Source organism: Phyllostomus discolor, chromosome 2 (genome assembly GCF_004126475.2).
Source record: "Phyllostomus discolor isolate MPI-MPIP mPhyDis1 chromosome 2, mPhyDis1.pri.v3, whole genome shotgun sequence".
Taxonomy (NCBI): Eukaryota; Metazoa; Chordata; class Mammalia; order Chiroptera; family Phyllostomidae; genus Phyllostomus; species Phyllostomus discolor.
Genome location: NC_040904.2, coordinates 103,444,497 through 103,465,249, shown reverse-complemented (window position 1 = coordinate 103,465,249; position 20,753 = coordinate 103,444,497). Strand labels below are relative to the sequence as shown.

Genomic DNA, 20,753 nt, shown 5'->3' with positions numbered 1-20,753 from the left:
GCTGTGAGGGAAGAGGTCTGTGCCAGGTGGGCTTGATCTTGCTTGAGCAGAGGGAGACAGCTAGCCCTCCCCTTTCCCCCTTCTCCCCTCTTCCAGCCACAGCTTCAGCACTGGGGCTGAGGCAGGTGAGGGGCCACACGGGGCCAGGCGTAGGCACAGGCAGGAGGAAGCACTTGGTCATGCTTCCAGCTCCCAGGCCCGAGCTGGCAAAGCATACCTTGCAGGAGCTCAAGGACTTTTGGAATAAAGAGCTCAGTCACTCCTCAAAACCGTCCATTTCTTTAATAATCTTATTCAGCAGACTAGGGTAAATTCCTATTTTAGATAGTGCCATTGTCCCTAAGTGTAGGACAGATGTGCACTAACCAGATAACTTCTCTCATTTTTTTGTCTTAAAATAAATTAAAAGTTGAGTTTAATTTAGTTATCTAGCCTTTGTCCAAAATGTTTTCGGGATTTTCTTCCACTGTCACTCTACTGTCACCATCCTAATATGCAGGCCTATGGTTAGCTGAGCTCTCCTTCCTCTACATCCAGCCAGTCAGTCCCCTGGTTCATTTTCTTTCCTTTAGTGTCTCCAGGGTTTGCCCCTCTCCCTTCCACTTCCACTGTCATCTCATCCGCTCACAGCTGGGTTAGTACAAAAGGACCAGGCCTGGATTCCCTGCCTCCAAATCACACCATTGTAAGATGAAACTTGCCAAAACCCCAGTTAAGTGATAGCATCAGAGTAGCATCCCTTGAAACCACCACTCAGCAGTAGGTGGCGCTCTCGAGCCAGCTCAGAGTGCTCACAAAGTTCTGTTCCATCAGGCAGCCTAGTGGAGTACAGACTGTGCCTCGGTCCATTTTTCAATTTGGCACTGACTATATGCCTCTGGGAACCCAGACCTGTCTAAGACCCTGGCTCTGATCTCCAAGAATCTGCAATGTAATTGGGGGAATGAGGCCTTTGAGCATAAATGTATCATCATTTGGCATAAGGCTATAAAACAAGATGGGTTGGAACAGGGCCAATCTGAATGGGGTGAATAAGGAATACAGGAAAATGCCCAGAGGAGAGAAAGACAACCTCCAACAGGGAAGAGAAGGTAGAGTAGCCCCTGAGCTGGAGAGGCAGCTGGGGCAGGGTTTCAGTAGGCAGTGGGAGGGAGGGTGGTATAAACAAAGGCATGATACAGCGGACAGTACAGAGCACAGAAGAGGACATCCTGATGGTGGGGGCTGAATGCCGAAGTCCAGTGTCACTCTCCATCCTAGGTCCTTCTGGCTGCACTTCCTCTTGACATCTCATGACAAGGGTCAGCTCCCCGGGGAAATCTCCTAGGGCAGGACAAGTGCCACTCTGAGGTAGGACCAGTCAGTGTACCTGATCTGCATGGAGAAAACCAAATATCTCTAGTTTCTCTATACCAGGAAAGGGTATGCCTTTTCTCACCACATCAGAAACTTGTCCCCAGAGCAGGGCATTTCTCATCCCAGAAAAGAATTTCTAAAAAGGGTTTGGGGGTGAGCTAAAGGTCAAGAAAGTGAGGTTTCTGGGCAGACATGGAATGGCAGGCATGGGAGAAAAGAACCCTTCTGAGACTCAAGTAGAGACAGAGTTCCTCCAAGGAAATTGATGTCCTTTTGCCCGTTTTACCATGGGTTTTCCGACTCCCAGGACAGGACCATGAAACTTCAACTCTGCTTGGGAGAGTCATGGGGCACGGGGGTGGGGCTGGAACAGGCAAAACTCCAGAATGAGGCTTTCCCTGAGGGACAGTGACTGTGACTGACCTGGGCACATGTAACTCAGGACACCAGAATCCTGTCAACTCAACACGTACACACTGGAAAAGTTTCTCGGTGTGTACATGTGACAAGACATCCTCTCGTCTTCACACATGAGACAGTGCATCTCTCTGTTTCAATGACAGAACACACTTCTCTGGGTGGAAATATCTTGGCATTTCACACTGACTAACTTAAGGTACAAGAAACAAGTGGACCTACACACAAAATAATTTTTCACACTTGTGAAAGTGGAATCAAGAAATGTAGACCCTTCTCCATCCATCCCTTCTAGTATTTGAAAAACTCATTGCAGATAGGCCACATTGAAAAGTTGAGCCCACATCAAATGCAAACAGATCAGAAGAGCTGATGGGAGTTCATCAGGAGCAGAAAGACTGGGAAGATCAATGATGACTGTCTCCGAGTCACCGGAGGGCTATCCTGTGCGAGAAGGAAGAGACTGGTTCTGGCAGACCTCAGAGGGCAAAGCTGCGACCATGTAGCGAAAGCTCGAGGAAGGCAGATCCGGGCTTGCTGGGAGGAGGGCTTTCTAACGAATGGCGCTGTGTAACAGGTTGCCTCACAGAGCTGTGGCCTCCTCAACCCCAGAAATGCTCATCAGAGTCTAGGAGAATGCATGTCAGTGAGGGAGGCTAAAAGGGAGTTAGTTTTGGCCTGGGTTAAGGATTAGACCCTATGATTGATTCAAAGATTCTAATATTCTAAGATGCTCCTGGTAAGGCCTGAACCATTCATCAGAATCCAGTTCTTATCCTTGCCCCGGGGAGCGGTGTGACTAGACTTCTAACCCTCTGTTGTGACTCCTGGGTCCTACCGACATGACATGGACTGCATCCCCCTGCACTCCTCCCCACAGAGTGGGAGCTGTAGTCACACTGGACAGTGGGTGTTCCCAGAGCCCACCCAGTACTTTAGGGCCCTCATGCTTTTGCTCATGCTCTTCCCTTTCCCTGAACCCCAACTCTGGCTGAATGTTTCCCCATCTCTGTTGTTCCTCCAGCAGTGACAGGCATCTCAGTGAACTTTTCCTACGTAGCAGCTCTGTGTTTGCCAGCGCCCTATGCACCCACATGGGAAGGCCTGACTCTTCAGCAAGTGTTCTAAGATCTTGCCAACCTGGTCACTTGCTTCCATTTCCCTTTCCTTCTGTTAGTAGCAGACCTTGTATCTAACACTCACTGACTGGGTCCTTCTCAAGGTCCCTTCCTGGTTTCTCCTAGTACCAGGTCCCTACCTCACCTCCATGCTCTGCTGCCACATGCTGCCTACTGTCTGCTCAGCATCCTTGTTGTGAACAAGGGGGTACTCTTCACCCTCCCTCCCCAGGCCATGCAAGAAAGCCTCCTATGCCTGCCTTCCACTCCCGATCCCATCTATGTGACCCGCCTCAAGTCTGTCTCCATAAACCTACCATCTAATGAGCACCTACTGGGTATACTAGATGCTTTATATACATTTAAAAATAAATCCATACAACAATCCTAAGGCATGTATTGAAATCTACATTTTCTGGATAAAGAAGGTGCTCAGAGAAGGTGAACTGGCAACACATAGCCTATCAACTAGGGAGAAGCTAAGCTGGTATTCAAACCCAGTTCTCTGTGATTGCGAAGCCAGTGCTCTTTCTAGAGGCCCTTGCTGGCTCTTCTGGCCTCTGTTCTCTCTGCCCTCCGTGAGAGGCCTGAACCACACAGGGAGCTCTTCCTCAGCTCCACCCAAGGGAGGAAGCAGAGGTGCAAAAGGGAAGCTAAGCAACAAGTTCAGAGAGAATGGAGGCACAAAAAGGGTGGGTAAGTATAAGCTGTAGGAGGTGCAAGGCCAAGGAGAAGAGAGGTCACAGCGGGAAAGGAAGGAGAAGGGGTTCAGTGGAGTGGGACAGGAGGGGAAGGGAAGGAAAGGAAGTGGGTTCTTCAAAGTTTAAGAGGCCTAGAAGGGAATCTTATAAAAGTTCCCTCCCCCACAGATTCAACTTGTTTTTTTAGTCTTTCATTCTTCAGAAAGGGACTTAAAACATTTCCTCCACTTCCCCTACTGGGGCAGAGCTGACAGGCTTTCTTTTTTCTTGGACTAACTCCCCACTCTTTCCCCCATATACACTAGTTCCCTCAAACCCAATCCTGCCAGGTAAGGAACAGAGGCCTTGGTATCAGGGGTCTTATCCCTGGAGTGCTTACTATTTCTAAGCCATTTTTTTTCTTATAAGATATCAGAATCACTTCAATGCTGAACCTCATTTTCCCTACACTATTCCCCCGTCCATGCTGGGAGTGGAGAGACATGGTCCCCAGTACCTATCTATGGACCTGACACATGGTAGATACTCAATGTCTGTTGACAAATGAATGTTTCTCAGTTACTTCCTGTGCATCAAACAACTTCTATACTGATCAGAACCTACTTTTCCTAGCTCACCTACACTGCTGTGGACAGAACCCATGGGTGACAACCTGAAATCTGGAAAAGACTGTTAATATAGTGTCCACATTCTCAGTTCCAAGGGCTAACCATGGGGTACATGCAGTTCTATGGGGTCCATTCATTAGTAGAGGTGACATATGAGGCTATTCACATACAACAATTCAGGTCTTGGCCTCTTCCAGCCCTCATGACAGAACTGGGAGGAAGCCAAGCCTCCCGTGCCTCGTGTTCCTTCCTCTGGTTGCTCCCACGCCCACACTCCTGGTGCAGGCCTGGAGATCACAGTATACAGTGGGGCTGAAATTGCAGGCAAGGGAGAAAGGAGAGGGAGAAAGGTTTGTAAGGAGGAGAAAAACAGCTTTGGGAGAAAACACACATGCAGCCTGCAGAACATTGTGACTTGGGTTATTTTTGGAATCTAATGTTTCTAACGTTCAAGAGGAGGAAACGAGAAAAAGTAAGCAGAGATTCCCAGGATCAGTTGGCTGGAAATAATACAGGACACTGTGTCCTGTGTTGGGCTGGAACACAGACACACTTCCTCACCCTGAGCCCAGTCAACAGGGGGTGGAGGGGGCGGTGGTTTTGGTCCCAGGAGGAGGAGGGAGAGCAGGATTGAGAGGGCACCAGAGTTTCTCAAAAAAAAAAAAAAAAAAAAAAAAGGCAGGAAATTACAAACCAACCATAAAGACCTTGCCCTTCTGGCTGCTCCCAAAGGTCACAGCTCCTTGAAACCTCCCTCCCAACACCAAGTGCTCAAGCAATGAATCACAGAGACTTGTTGGTACGCCCCCTGGAGGCCTGTTTGGTGCTTGCCCTTTTACCACAGCAATAGCCAGGACACAGGTCAGATAACTCCTACTCTTCATTTTTCCTCTGTTCCTCTAGCCACCTCCTAGGTTGCTGGCAAGTGCATTCTTTCTCCTGCAGGACAAGGTGTTGGTGTGTGTGTGCGCTGGAGACTTGGGGGTAGCCTCAGAGCAGAGGGCTTACCTTACCACGCTGCCTACTTTTCTCTATCCCAGGCATACCTCCCAAACCCACCAAGTCTCAGTTTTCCCTTCTGTAAAATGATAACTCATGTTCACACCTGCCACACGAAGTAGATGGAAGACCAAAGGATGACTCACAATGATGGATGACCCTGGGTGGGTCTCTGCTTCTGGGTCAAAGTTTTCTACGTAAAAGGAAGGGCTGGACCAGAAAATCTCTTAAGATCAGGGGTGTGAGAACACTTTAAAAACTGACATTCAAAAAATACTGTGTATTATAATTACTACAATGGCACTTCAGTTTGACAAATGACTATGGAGCCATGCTCACTGCTGGCTTGAGAGGCGCAGGGATTGGAGCTATGGCGAAGAGAAGAGGCAGTGGGCCAGCGTCCAGCAGGAAGGACAGGCAGTGCAGTTTCTCCACAACTGGCCCCGCTGGTCCTCGTTACCCCAGTCAGACTTTGAGTCCTACTTTGGGCCCTAGGGAATGATGGAGTGATCAGAACTGTTTATGCCTTGGAGCGAGGGGGTAGGAAATAGCAGTGGATACTTTGCCCAGTGACAGGGCATCCTGGGGATGTCCTGAATTGCTAATGTGGTTAACAGGACATACAGATGGCACTGTAACCCTCAGCTCTGAACCCTGCTGCCTACTGCCATGCCCTTCACCCAGTGAGCCCCATAAATATTTTCTCATAGCAAATAGCATGAAAGTAACATTTCATTTGCATAAACCTTCAATAATATCAAAATGCATACAGGTATGTCTTAGATGGACTGTAGGAAGTGTTGCTGGTCCCAAGTTTGCAAGAAAATATGACAAATATACTCTTAGCAATAATACAAAGCAGAAGGTGACAAGTGTCTCAGAAGTTTCCAAAACTTATTCTGCTACTGCCCACTCTCACTTTACACCCCAAAAGGCACAGAGGAGGTGAGTTGTGATCCATCCTATCTGCATGATTTGGTCGTATTTTTATATAGCCTAAATGCACAACCAACAACACACACAAATAGAGAGAAAAATAACCATTTGAGCAAGATTGAAAATGTAAAGGAATTGGCAACTGGGAAGTCAAAGTTATGATCATCTCTAGGTCATCAACAATCACACATTCTTTCATTCTCTCAGCCCAGGGCCCCGCCTGCAGCCACAGTGGAACAGTCACTCAAGGGAGAACCAAGGGAAAATCTGCTCCATTCCTTTTGGTTGGCCAGTAATTATTGAGCTTCCCTGAACCTGAGACAGAGCAGTGACTCCAGGAGGAGTGTGGGTCCTGGACCAGCAGCAGGGGCAGCACCTGGTGCAGGGGGAGGGGCAATTACACACTCCTGGGAGCATCACTTCCCTCTGTGGCTGCTTCAAGAACAGACACTGTTTTACTAGAGACCTTTCCTAGGAGCACCTCCCTCAATCCTGACCCATCAAATATGACCCCAATTTGATCTGGGTGCTCCTCTCTTGTGTCTCAGCCAGGGGCACCACGCAACCTAGTGATCTTTAGGGGCCCCCACAAACCTATGTCATAATTGCCAACTTCTCTCAGAGCTCAATTCTTGATTTTCTTCCATTAGGGATCATTGAAAATTATTTGGGGCAAGTTCATGTAGAAGGTAGAATCAGTGACACTGCATGGTCTCAGCAGGTGCCACATGACTGAAGAGTAAATCATGACTGGAATAGTGCAGGGAGAAGGCAGGGAAGCTGATGCCTAGGGAGCAGCTATACTGGGCTGGGCATGGAGCCAGGCACTTCCATATACACCATCCCATTTGGTTCGTGTAACAACCCTGGGCAGCAGCTTGGGCTATTTTCTTTTTTAAAGCAAGAAAAGAACTCAGCAGATTATGATTGTATTTGCTGAGAAAAATTTCTTATTTTCCATCATCACCCAAAGTGACAACCCTGAAGAGAAAAGAACCTCCTTATAAACACACAGGGAGAATGAATGGCAAAAACACAAAAATTGTTACAGAAGTGTTGAGCTATAAAGGGGCTTAGGTATCACTTAGTACAGCAAGTCTCAGAGAAGGAGGAACGGCGGGCACATTTGGCTGGAGTGGTGGGGGTCCTTATCGAACTGTCCTGGAGAGGCTGACATGTCCACTTGTGAGCCTGTTCTCTACCACCACCATCAGGAGCACGCACATGCCCTGCCGCCCGCTTCTCCCGCTGAAAGATGTTTTCGCAAAGAGTGAGTATTGTGCATGAGAATAGTGCATGTGGAAGCAGAAGACAAGTCAAAAGTCACTGAAGCTAGACCAAATTCTTCATCTTTGTTTCATTGGGAATATAATTGGGGGTCAGGGGACAAAGATGTACTTAAGGTCTCCCACTGGCAACACCCCAGGACAAACCTGAACCCCCACTACCATAGCTCCATTTCGGCACAAACATGGCACACATGGACGAATCGAACTTCATCATGTGAGAATGAATATGAAAGAAGGCATTTAAAATTAGGCTCCTAAAGGGAGTTCCCCACAGGTGGTGTGGTGGGGCCAGTGTCCTATAAGCCAGGGGTGCCAAACTCATTTTCACCGGGGGCCACATCAGCCTTGCGGTTGCCTTCAAAGGGCCAAATGTGATTTTAGGACTGTATACATGTAACTACTCCTTAACTAGGGGCAAGGAGCTCAATGCTGCTGGGTAGAAAGGTGCTGGGCCAGATAAAACATGGTAGAGGGCTGGGTTGAGCCCACGGGCCTTGTGTTTGCCACCTGTGCTGTAAGCAAATGAGAGGTCCTCCTCTGGGCAGATGCCTTGGTCATAGAGGAGGTGGGCACCTAAATACCCTCCCCATCACTGTGATAAAGATCTTGCGTGGGCATGTCCCAAGAACAGGTTTATACATGAAATAAAAACAACATGCTGCACAAACTAATAATGAGCACAATTCCAATACCAGATGCCTCATTGGGTAGCTTTGTCCGCTCTTGGGAATTCTCCATGAAGTGGGAAAGTGGGAATATACTCCTTTCTGGAATGACTTTGGACAAGACTAGGGTATGGGACTCCTGGGTAGACATCAGTATAGCCTCTTTTATTCAGAAGCAAAGTAGACAAAGGTTTCTCCATCAGTTAAGTCTAGTTAGGCACTGAAGACCTAAGCACTTCTCCTTCCCTACAAAGACTGGAAGATTGGAGGCCTTCCCCAGATCAGAAGGCTGGAGGTGTGGTAGCTACAGTATTTTCTGATACTTATCATTGGCATCAGCACATAGATGGGCACAGTAAGGTCACATGGCTGTCACCGGATGACAAGGCTGGGTTTCCTACAGTGCATGGGAGGTAGACTTTTCTATATCAGGGGCTCTTCCAGTTGTACCATTCTCAGGTGTCATAGGAACCCAGGAAAGGGGATGGGGCTAGAGACGACCCCCCACTGACTAGCACCCAGCCTTCCCTTTTCCAAGGGGACATCTACAATGAGTCTACTTAATGATCCTTAATACCATAATCTGCCCCCTAATGGGAAAGAGACCTCCCTCCTCTCTGGGAATGAGATGTGATTACAGGGCAGACACCTGCATCACACAGGTTCCACTGCAGCTGAGGGGCGGCTGGCTGTGAAATAGGGCTGCAAAGAGAGTCATAATCTGTGCCTGGCTAATGAGGAGCAACCCAGCCTGTGTTCTGTGAACACAGTGGAGGACAGACCCATTAGTTACAGACCAGAGGGCACAGGGCCAAGGCAGCGGTGTTCATCTTCTAGCAAGACGTACCGTGTGTTACTTGCATTACCTCTGTATCACCCAGCTCTCTCACAAATTGCTCAGTAAGGCTTTCCTGTCAGTCCTGAGCTGCAATATACCCCATTCTCTAAAAAATCCCCAATCACAGAGGCTGTACCTAGGACAGTGTGATGCATACAGCAGGCATAAATAATAATAAACAGGAGTTTATGACAGCTTGCTGCTCCAGGGCAAAAATTCTGGCCTACTTGTCTTTTCCAAGTGCCTTGTTTTGGGCTGATGACAGATGCTCAACAGAAGTTTATTAAATGAATGGGTGCCCAGCTTTATGAGTTATCTCTGGAACGGAGTCGCTCTTCCATAAATGCTTAATTGGGAGAGATAATGGCTCCCTCTCCACCACCCCCAAGATGAAGAATGCAGGGAGTCATCACAGAGGCCAAGGAAGGTGGTAAGAGGTGGCATCACTCTCCAAGGCCAGATGGCAAATGGGGAGCCTGGAAAACAGGCCGTCACCCCACAGGGCCAGAGGGGAGATTCTGCACCCGCCCCCTAACAAAAATAGAAGCTGGATGATCACTAGACTCCTCCCATTGCCAAGAGCTTCCCAGATCTGAAATTAGAGACCGGTGACAAGCCTCCCAGCAGAAAGGAGGCTCAGACGTGGCTCACGCAGTTACTATTTCCTCATGCCTTGTTCAGACGTGGACCCACATACACAACCCTCCCCCAAACCACCACCCCTCTCACCCCCTTCCCAAAACACCAAATATGCCGAGGGCTGAGGCATTTAGTTTTGCACACATATCTTAAATTAATCTTGAAGCCATGTAAAAGGACTGTTTTTCTCCCCTTCCCCACACCCAGCATATTTCTGTGGCATCTGGGTCAGGCTCGAGAGGCACTTTTACCACTGGCTCAATATCAAGACAGTCCTGGGCTGCTCTCCTCCCATCCTCTTTTCACTCCCTCTGTTTTGTTTTCGATATTCTTCTCCCCTCCCCTCCCCCTCTATACACCACACGCACCCACATACTTTTTAAGGTGTGAGCACACCATAGTACATGGAACCTAAACTTGGAGTATTGGATTCTGGGATCATGTACTTGGATAGGGGAAAAATATGCCTTTATTTTCACTACCCTCTAGCTAACATAGAGCATTCACTTCAATTGTGAATGTAAGCAACAAACTACATTACTCTCAGCAATACTTGAGGCTCTGACATCAGTGGAAACATACATATTTTCACATCACATCAGGGTTGTTGCCCTAAAATATCATTTATGCTTATAGCTACTTCAAAATTACAGTAGTTGTGAGACCCCAAGTAGATTTTATTATTTAACATGCTTCTAAAGAAGTACATATGTTACTGTTTTTTAACTTATAAACTGTATTTCAATAATTATGTTCCCAGCCTACATATTTTGTACATTTACAAATATTATTCTAAGATGGGGTCCCTAGGTTTCCACAGCACAGAATGGTTGAGCCACTGGGGTCAAATGGGCATTAGGAGGTGAGATTTCAGATTTCCTCTTGAGTCATCAGAGCCTGGGCCAGGGGACTCAGGGGCCAGTAAGCAGAGCTCAGCGGGAGCATGAGGCAGGTCCTAGGAGCAGAGGACGGTGCGGTTGTTGGATAAGAGCTTGGGTGGGCTTTGGAAACCGTCAAAATACTGGCTCTGTGTAATCAGCAGTGTGATCTTGGGCAAACCACTTCATCGCTTTGAGCTTCCATTCCCCCAACTGTAAAAGAGGAATAATAATATACTATGTTTCTTGTGTGCAAGTATTGAGAGGATGCGTGTAGGGCAGCAATTACTCCTTGGCTGACTGGCATTTGTCTGAGTCTAGAAGGTCAGCCTTCCCTACCAGGACCTTCCGAGTGCTAAGGGCATGTTGTTTGTTTTGTTTTTGAGAAGGTGCCCAATGCAGTTTTCTCATAACCTTGAGCTTCAGGGATTCTGTGAAGTGCCTCTAAAATACAACTAGGCAGACCTAAGTCTCTGGCCTCTCCTTCCATCCATGGATCACTGAAATGGTCACCTAGGTCAGGCTGCAAAGTAGGTTCTCTGACCCAGAGGAGAAGAGACCCCATGTAAAAAGGGGATATTTCAGACTTTTCTAACACTTTTAGTCACAGGAGCCAAAGTACCTGCTGCTGGCTTTACAGAGCTGCTGGCTCCTGACCTGGTGTCTCATCATTTGGTGAACAGTGACAGGATTCTGTACTCCAAGTGGCCCTTCCCAGAGCAGGCCAGGGTCAGACCCAGGCTGCCAGGTCACTGTGCAAAGAGCCCCCAGGAAGGTCAGGGGAAACCTTGCAACTCCCAAGGTTATGCAAGAAACCCCTTTACAAGTCCCTTAAAAAGTCTGGCTTAAATGACGGCCAAAGTCCCGTTGTAGAAAGGGACTATACATTCTTTTAAAATGGCATATATTGAGTTTCTTTTGATTATAATTATGAAAAATTGAAATACATAAAATTTATACAGAGAAATTAAAATTAACCATAAACTTGGCACCTAGAAATCGAAACCATTCACACTGTGGTGAATTTTCTTCCAGGTATGCTGGCACTCTCATGTAAACCAGGATCATCATTATATAGAGCTTTATATCCTGATTTCATCACTTAAAAACATCTAGAGACATTTTCAACATGAGCTCTGAGAAAACCATTATATTAGACACTGTCTGTAAAATCCACAATTTACTGAGAAGTGGAGTGGCACTGTGCATTTGCATAGAAGTTATTTCCAGAAAACTGTTAGAAAGGCGTTTCATTCCCCCTAAAGCACATATAGTAGTAAGCTCTTTAGCTTGAAAAGAACCTAGAGAAGATATATTTGTGTCCTCAGCAAAGAGGCACTACACGATACATTTTCTTTTCACTTTCTCACAACTCCCCTGATAACGGAAAGCTATGAAAATTCACTGCTGGAAAAACGGAGCCTTACTCAAGTGCTGAGCCCCCAAGGAAAACCTTCAAAAAGAGGTGGGATGCCAAGAAGAGTCCTGCACTTCAAACTGGAAAGAACTGGATTCATACATCAAGTCTGCCATTGGAGACCCAAGATCAAGGAGTTCTCAAATTCCCTGGACTTCAGCAGAGACACCACCATGCACCTCAAAGGATGGAAAAGCCATGCAGATTAAATAAGTCTCTGCAGATAAGTACACTGCATGGCAACAATCACAAAGTCTTGTTACCGTGGCCGGTAACAGAATTGTTATTTTTGTTGCTCAGCCAGCTTGAATCATTTACTACATGTCCTAAGAGAGGCAGTGTCCAGCACTGGGGAAAAGCATGGACCCTGGAGCCATCCTGCACTTCCCTGTTAGGCCAAGGTATTTAGCCTCTCAGTTTTTTCATCTGTAAAATGGGATAATGATAATACACCTACCTTATAGGACTAGAGAGGATGAAAAGTAGTTAATTTACACGTGATGCTTAGAACAGTACTGGGTACATAATAAACACTACAGAAAGAGAGCTTTAAGGGGAGGGAAGATGGTAGAGGAGTGAATGGAAGTCACACTGACCTCCTCCCAGGGCCAATCTGGAACTCTCCAACTCCATTGTGGAGAAACCACCCGGAACAAACAACTGAGCAATAGCTAGACAGAAGAACCAGCTTTGGCAAGAGGCCTTTAAAAAGTCAGTGATCAATGGCTAGATATAAGATTGCAATAAATGTGTACCAGCTAATACCAGTAAGCATTTAAAAAACAAACAAACAAAAATGCTTTCCTCAAAAGTATTGTCATTAATCAGAAAACTGGACCAGCAGTTTCACTAAAAAGCTGTGCCCCCTCCCTGAAACCCCAGCCCCAGGGGGGCATGCTCCCCGCCTACCTTCTCGGCATCCTGCTCAAAAAGCCGCAGCTGGAAACACTGATCCAGCTTGAGCTTGCGCACATGCCACATCTGGTGCAGGTGCTGCCGGGTGGAGTGCAGCTTGTCCAGCAGGCTGGTGATCTTGGGCACCAGGCTCTGGAAGTCAGCGCTGCCAGGGATGCAATTGCGCCCTGAGAAGCCATCGCTGCAGCGGATGCACTGCAGTAGCCGCTGCCCCTCCCGGTCCAGCTCCTCCACGGGGGCCTTCAGCACCTTCTTCTTGAGCTGCGTGTGCTCATCGATGAGCCGCCGAGAGCCCTCCACATCCACAGGGAACTCCTTCCTGGCCAGCATCTCCTGCAGGTCCTCCAGGCGTGAGAGCAGGTGCACAGCACTGTTGAAGAACTCCTCCAGGGAAAGCCGCAGCTCGATCCATTCCTCGTGGTTGTAGTCCAGGGAGCCATCAAACTCCTCAGTCAGCTGGGAGGGGTCCACCAGCTTTGTGAGGCCTTCCACAGACACCATGCTCGTCTGGAGGGCAGACACAGAGAGGGAGACTCAGAGAAGTAGGGGGAGTGAGGGAAAGACCAGGACAGCAGTAGGCAGGAGGAAAGTCGAGGGGCCAAGATAAGTCTACATAATCATGATCACAGCCTGCCTCAGGGAGCATGTGGCCCACTGGCCATTAGCCACAGATCAGCCAGGAAGGCAGTTTCAATAGATTGGCTGAGTGGATCAAAAAGCCTCTCCACCTCCCATTTGCCATTCCAGGAAAGGCTGCCTTTAAGTCTCTGCTGCCTTCATCTTCCTCCTCTCTACTCCCCAGTCCACTGCAGTAGAGCTTCAGATGCTAGAAGCAGAGAAGCTGGAAGTAAAACAGACCCAGGGCCTGAAGGTCTAGTTATCCATAGCTTAGAAACCCATGCAGGCCCACGAACCCAGGACATCACCACGGCCGCATTAAGCAATGTGGGTCAATCCTTGTGCTGCAAGCATCTGAGTCTATTCCTGCCTCAGGCTGGGCAGGCCTCTACCCCACGAGGAGGCTCTCCCTGGTAGCAGATGCCCTTCTCTGATTTAGTTGGCCTGGATTGGAGCTTAGGCGTGGGTAGTTTTAAAAGCTCCCCAGGTGATTCTAATGTGCAACCAGTGTTACAAACCTCTTCTAGTCTGGATCCTTGCTACTCCAAGTGTGGCCCTAGGGCCAGCAACATTAAGACCGCCTGGGAGCTTGTTAGAACAGCAGCATCTCAGAACGCTCCCAAATCTGCTGAATCAGAATCTACCTTTAACGAGGTCCCCAGGAGACTCTGCGCATTAAACTTGGAGCAGCCCTGTTCTAGAGCGCTTCCCCCTTCAAATCTGGCTCCAAATTTATCACATCCTGGAAGTCTCTCGTGATTATATTCACCAGTTATTCATTAACTGTCTGTACTGTCAGTCTGCATGTGGTGTTTCACTGCCTGTTTGTAAGGCACTGCTTTATAAATACTCTTCGGAGTGGGAGGCCCCAGTTCTCTCCCCCATACTTGTTTAGGAGGCAGAGACAAGCTTGCTCAGCTTGGGGTGAAGGGAGATGGGACGGGTTAGGGAAACTTTCCACTGAAGGAAAGTTTTGGGACTTGTTAGAAAGATTACTTTTGATCTTTTCAGGTTATAAACATGTATAGGCTTGTTATTACTGCCTCTGTATAAACAAACCGAAACTACAAAAATACAGGACTCCTAATGTTGGGTAGCAGTGCTGGGAGAGTGTAAGAACTGTTTTTATACCAACTCATATTTTTTGTGTCGTTTAAACAGAGGAGAACTGCTTGGCTCAGGTGGTCAGGTCGCTGTGCTCAGTCTCAGTGACAGACTCCTGGGGCCACCCGCACCACACAGAGGTGCCCCTGGGCCTGGGGGAAAGGCTCTGGGATGGAAAGTGGCTGCAAGTTTAAGAGCAGCTCTGCCTTCCAACAGGCACACGGAGACAAGGCCCATCCCCCTGCAGATGAGGGCCAGCGTTCTGAGAAAGGGGGAAGCTCGAATTTGGCTGGAACAAAGTTTCTTAGATCATTGATTTAATCTGATATGTTATCATTAAAAATTCCCAGGGGACACATTGCTGTCTGGGATAATTAGCTTAAAAAAAATAACATGTTCTCCCTGAGTATAAAAGAATATAGAAAATGTGAAGAAAAAAAAACCACCTACAATCTAGCTACTTCTAATAGTCTGCTAACATTTTCAGTCTCTCAGTCTTCTTCATATATGCACTCAGAAAAACAAATTTTAGATTACACACCCATACTATTTTATAACCAGCCATTTTAAACCAATATTTCATGAACATTTTTCAGGCACTATTTTTCTAAATATGATTTTATTGAGATATAATTAACATATAACTATGATTTTTAATGGCTTCATAGTATTTGCATATTAGTCACCAAAATTAATGGATAGTCAGAATACGATCTGTATGTATTCTGTGTGTGTGTGTGTATGTTTATATGTGGAGATGTATATATATGTATGTATATCATTGCAAATAACGCTATGATGAATGAACATCACCACTCATAAAGGTATTAGACCTTTATTTGTTTATGATTATAATTAGATTTTAAAAAGGTTTTGTTTCATTTTTATATTAATATTTTTTCCAATAAGAATTACTAGGTCAATGGTTATAAACTCTTTTTAAGGCATTTCACCCAAATTACAAAGTTGCCCCCAGAAACAACTGTCCTAATTTACTCATTCACAGAATTAATTGCCTACTGACATTGTGCGTTTAGGACAATCTCTTGATTTTATTCCTCCCTAGATACTAACTGGTCAGGCCACAGCAGCCAAGGAATCCTGAAGTACCAGCCGCCACCATGCGCACAGTAGGGTAGATGGGGAAGCACAAGTGAGAAGTGTGTGGGTGGTGGAAGGGTAAGGGGGTGCTGAGAGAGTGGTCTGGCTCACCTCAAAGATGAATTTGGAGCTGCCAAAGTTGGTCTTCTGCTTCTGCCAGAAGTTGTCGGGTTTAATGATGAGGGCCACATGGATCTCAGCTGGGAAAGCTTCCTGCAGCGTCTTGAGGAGGGGCTTGATGAGGTCCCACTTGGAGCCCCGCATGTCGATGATGACGGTGAAGCCACGTTTGCACACGTCCTCACTGTGGGGAGGTCAGAGGACAGGCATAGTCACTCTGGGCAGCTGAGACTTTGAAGCACATGGTCAAAAAGCATCGGGAAATGTGCATTCCTTTTAATCTGGACCACCCTTCCAACTTCACACCAGGTCTCCTGGCTGTCTTCCAATCCAACTCTATAATGCACTGCTTCAGAAAACTCTTCCAGATGAACTCCATCTGTCTGAGGGCATTCTGCCTTTTTCTAGCATTTAGCAATTAACTCAGCCTTCCCTATATTCATTTGCACTTGTTGGGGTGTTTACTGTTTGGGTATTCACAATTATGTTTGATTTTACATTCAGTTTTTGTCTCTCGCGCTGCTGGGAGGAATCCTGTTTTCCCCATTTGAAAACAAGCTCTCTAAAGACAGGGACCCTGTTGCCCTCAAATCTGAGATGGAAAATCCTCGGCACAAGTGCTGCCCTTCCCCATGCCCACATCAGTGGCAGTCAGTGGTGCACTTTACCACTCACTGGGCCAAAAAATCTTTTTCAATAAAAGGTTCTAGGTTGATCTACTAACTGATAAGAGATGACACAGAAAAGTATTAATAATACACATTTCCTACTACTGCATTTAAGATATATTACTTACAGTTTGAAATGTTTATCAACTTATAAAAAGTCAGATGGTCGAGTCATGCTGAGTACTCCTAGACAGCCAAAGGTGGGGCTAATTAGGAAGGTGGATACAGTACTGGTCCCATGTACTCCCATTACAAGAGTCAGGGTCTAAAAAAGGCATACTTCAGGAAGTGAAGAGAGGGGAAGCTACTCCTAAAATCAAGGCCAGATGAAGGACAGAGACCATCTTGAAAACCAAAAAATAAGCAGGCCAAGTTAATCAGGATGTTGCTCTGTAACTTACTAAGTAGCAAAGTTCATTCAAATACTGTGACTTTAACAGTATTTAATTCTTATGATTCAAAAGAATAAAAACTTATGATTAAAACTTATGAATAAAAACTCATAAGATTCAAAAGAATAAAATGAAGGTCAAAATAAGTTACAGCATCTCAGTTTGGAAGAAAGTTTATATTTTGGTAGTTAAGGGGTCTTTTCTTCTTGGCTTATTTAACCTATCCATTTATCACTCAAAATATACTTTGGCTAATTCACATTTTTATATAAACACTGGTGTAGTACTTCCTTAGGATCTTTCACTAATGTCCTGCTCCCCAGACGGTACTTGCTCAAACCGCTGGGCCTGCTCATGGCCTACGGATGGATGGGTACCACCACGTCACAATCACAGATAGCACTGGAGCTGAGGCCACAGTTGGAAGGATTAAGCCACACATGGAAATAAAACCTCTTTCTTGGCTTCATTCTCAGATCTCAACAGTCACGAGAATGTCACAGCCTGGTGAGGAGACCACAGTTCCTGCAACTGCATGAATGTCTCAAGCGTGAGGCAGCTGAGGCAGGACTCGCAGTCAGACGGCGAAAGTACCCAGGCAGAAAACTCTCTCCATTTCTTCTTGTTGATATAAAGGGCTAGATTCAGCACGGGAAGAAGACTGAGTCTTTGTGTCTCCAAAATCTGAGTCAACAAGTGGCCACTGTCATCCATACATAATTGTGTCTGACCTAGTGTATGAAAGCAATGCGTCATTTTCTTAAATTATGGAATTTCTTTCACATTAGAAAAGAAACACCTGCTCATTATAGAAAAGTTCAAAGATCTACATGAGAGGTGCTAATGGTAGCACCTCTTTTTTAAAAAATTATGCTCTGTCCTATTTCTTTTCAGTATTTTTGTGCATGTAATTTTCATACCATACAGTATTCTACTTCTCAGAGTTTTTTCTCATTTAACATTTCTTTGAAACTGTTATATTTAATGACACATAGTCCACCTGTCTTATACCTACACCATAAATTATTCAATTGTTCTCATTACTGCTTTGCAGAAGGACATATCAACTTACTGTATCTTCATCAGTACTGAACTCAGCCCATTTTGTAGGAAAAACACTGCATTATACTTAGATTTGTATTTCTCTGATTATTAGCTGTACTTCACTGGCCCAGGAGTATTTCTTCTGTCGCTTACCTAAGCAGGTCTTTCATCCACTTCCTACTGGGATTTAATGGCTTTTCTCTTTGAGTTTAGTTTCCTCAGCTTGACACACACTGGTTGCACACCCACTTGGGTCAGGCACTGTGAGGTAACTGTCGGTGTTACCTTTCCCTTGATACAACCAACTTCCTTGTGTACCTGCTCCTCAGGCTCTGTCCCTGTTACCACAACTGTGCTGACATGAGAACTCTTCATCCCTAGCAAAAGTAGTCAGTGTTGCTACCAAGAGCTGGAGTTTGACTATCCCAGCATCTAAATGTGGTGGGCAGTAGACAACGAAGGCAGAAATCAGATACTAATATTATCTAGTGAGTCCTTACTGACTCAGGAGACGGAAAAGGAAGCCCGGGGGCTGAGAGCTACTTTAAACGACATCTTTCTGTGAAACAGCCTAATCTCTCACGGTGCTTTGTGTGTTTGGTTTCAAAGAAGCAGCATAGCTGGGGAAGGAAAAGAACTTCTTAACACATGCTTATTCTATGCCAGAGACTGTGGCTGAGCACTTGACATATGGTATTTCTTTTTATCCTTCCAACACCTTATAAACTTTGTATGGTAATCTCCAAGTAAGAAGTGATGAAATTGAGGCACAGAATTTGCTGAAGGTCATATAACTAGCAGGTGGCTAGGCAAATCATCAAAACCAGGACTGTTCACTCTAAAGCCCACCCTCAGGTCACTATAAGATACTACATCCCACCACCATGGCCACTATGAGTGGCATTTTGGTCATTGGAGGTGGGTTAAGAGTCAGCAATGAGGGGATTAGGTTAGAGAGCTCACAGGAGATGAGGGAAATCATGACAAGGAGTCCAAGTGAATGACCTCTATTGTGTAGTCTCTAAGATTACAGAACCACAAAGGCAAAGGAGCATGGCATGTTGAGAAAGTTCAAGTAATTCACTTTGGTTTAGGCACATGGGTAAGGAAGAGGCTGATGACAGAGTGATACTCTGAGAGATTTAGACAGCCCTACTCCGGGCTCTGACCCTCTTCTTGCATACCCTCCCTCTCCCACCCCTCCCTGGGGCCAAGGAGACTTGCCCAGATAGAGTCTGTGCTGTTCCTCGACCTCTCTCAGAGACCAAGCTCCTAGTGCCTGAACCCTGAAAATTCTCTGTCCAAAGGGCCCTTAGCCTGCTCCCGGGGCCCATGTGTACCTGTTCCCCAGGTCTAGTCCTCTAAGGCAAGTGACACTACCAGTATGAGCACCAGTAAGGCCAACAGCCGCTAGTTGCACAGCTGTGGCTAGAACACAGATATGTGAGCTGAGGAGTCCACAGGCAGGCATGAGGTCCCCCTGCACCAGAGCAGAGGACAGAGCTGGGCAGCAGTGGGCAGAGAAGGGAGGCGGAGCATGGCCTGGGCACTGGGCTCCCTGTGCTGCCAAGTTCTGGCACCGAACTCAGAGGAGTCCAACAAGTGCAAATATGAGGTTGGCCCCCTGTGTCACGATGAAGACACATTTGTCAAGGTAGAAGGATAGAATGTGTTTAACAGTTTGTTAGCTTGACATATTAATTTTCAATATTTAGACATAGGGTAGGGGGTTTCCATTTGTACCCTTGCCCCGGACACCAGAGAAGAGCCAGGAATGGAAGCAGGTCTTGGATCAGGATGGCAGGAGTGCTGGGTTCCCCCGACAACAACGGGAACCACTGGAGGGTGTCATTCAGTGAAGGAGCATGATCAGGTGGCTTGGACACATCACCCCTAGCTGTGCCAAGGGAGAATACGCTGGGCCCAGCCAGAGGGAGTGGCGATAGCCACCTCCTTTGGGTCTTTGTTAAAATGCCACCTCAGTGGAGCTGCAGCTGTCACACAGCACTTCCCACTTCCCTTCCCTGATTTATTTTTTCTTAGCACTTATTACCATCTGGATCATGCATTTTCCTTATTCATTTATTGTCCATCTTCCCTCACTAGAAAATAAACTCAAAGCTGCCAGGGATTTTTGTGTTCATTCCCTGCAGAATTCCCAGTGGCTAACACAGTGCCTGGTGTATGCTAAAACTCAACACACTGAAGAACTCACAGCAGCCATTAAGGGTATGGAATCTAGAACCACCCTGCCTTGGTCTAAACCCTAGCTCCATCATTTACTTATTGGGAAACCTTAAGCAAGTCACTTTTAAACTCTATGCCTCAGTTCCTGTGCTGTAAAAGGTGAATAATGGTACCTACATTACAGGGTTATTTTAAAGGTTAAGTTTGTTAATATACACAAAGCACTTATGATGATACCAGGCACATCATCTGGACAAAGTCTTAGCTGCTATGGGAGACACTGGTGGTGTCCCGTCCAGGGCTCCCCCACTGACCACCGTGCCCAGCTCCAACAGTGTTGCAGCTGTCAGCTTACACCTGCGACCATCTCTGGAGACCTGCCTTTGGCTGATGGGTTCCATTTCTCCAAGAGGAACGTGGAGGTTATACCCACACCCAGGGAGGGTGGTGCCTCTCTGATATAGGGGTGCCGAAGCCCAGACTCTTTACCTTAGTGCAGAGTAACTCCGAAGTGTGATTTAGGCTCCAGAGCCTCCCCATTCTCCCCATCAGTCTCTGACTAGATTGAGACAACATCTTTGCGGGTCCTTCCTATTTGCTACTCTGTTTCTCCAACTCCGTACCCCTTTACAAGTTCTTCCTGAAGAGAATGCCCTTACTAAGTCATTTGCACCTGAAGCCCTGTCTCAATAATCATAGCCAAAGAGAAATATTTTCATTATTGTATTATGAATAATAATATA

General features: G+C 46.5%; 1 protein-coding gene across 11 annotated transcripts in view; it reads right to left on the bottom strand.

The window, feature by feature from the left end:
• KALRN (kalirin RhoGEF kinase) overlaps positions 1–20,753 on the bottom strand; it is a 701,923-nt gene that overhangs the window by 429,693 nt on the left and 251,477 nt on the right. For all 11 annotated transcript variants that reach the window (XM_036018207.1, XM_036018206.1, XM_028504792.2 and 8 more), the window contains exons 4-5: positions 15,711–15,903; positions 12,771–13,283 (exon numbers count right to left, since the gene is read on the bottom strand). In XM_036018207.1, the coding sequence (XP_035874100.1) occupies positions 12,771–13,283; positions 15,711–15,903 (706 nt within the window). The remainder of the gene's footprint in view (positions 1–12,770; positions 13,284–15,710; positions 15,904–20,753) is intronic.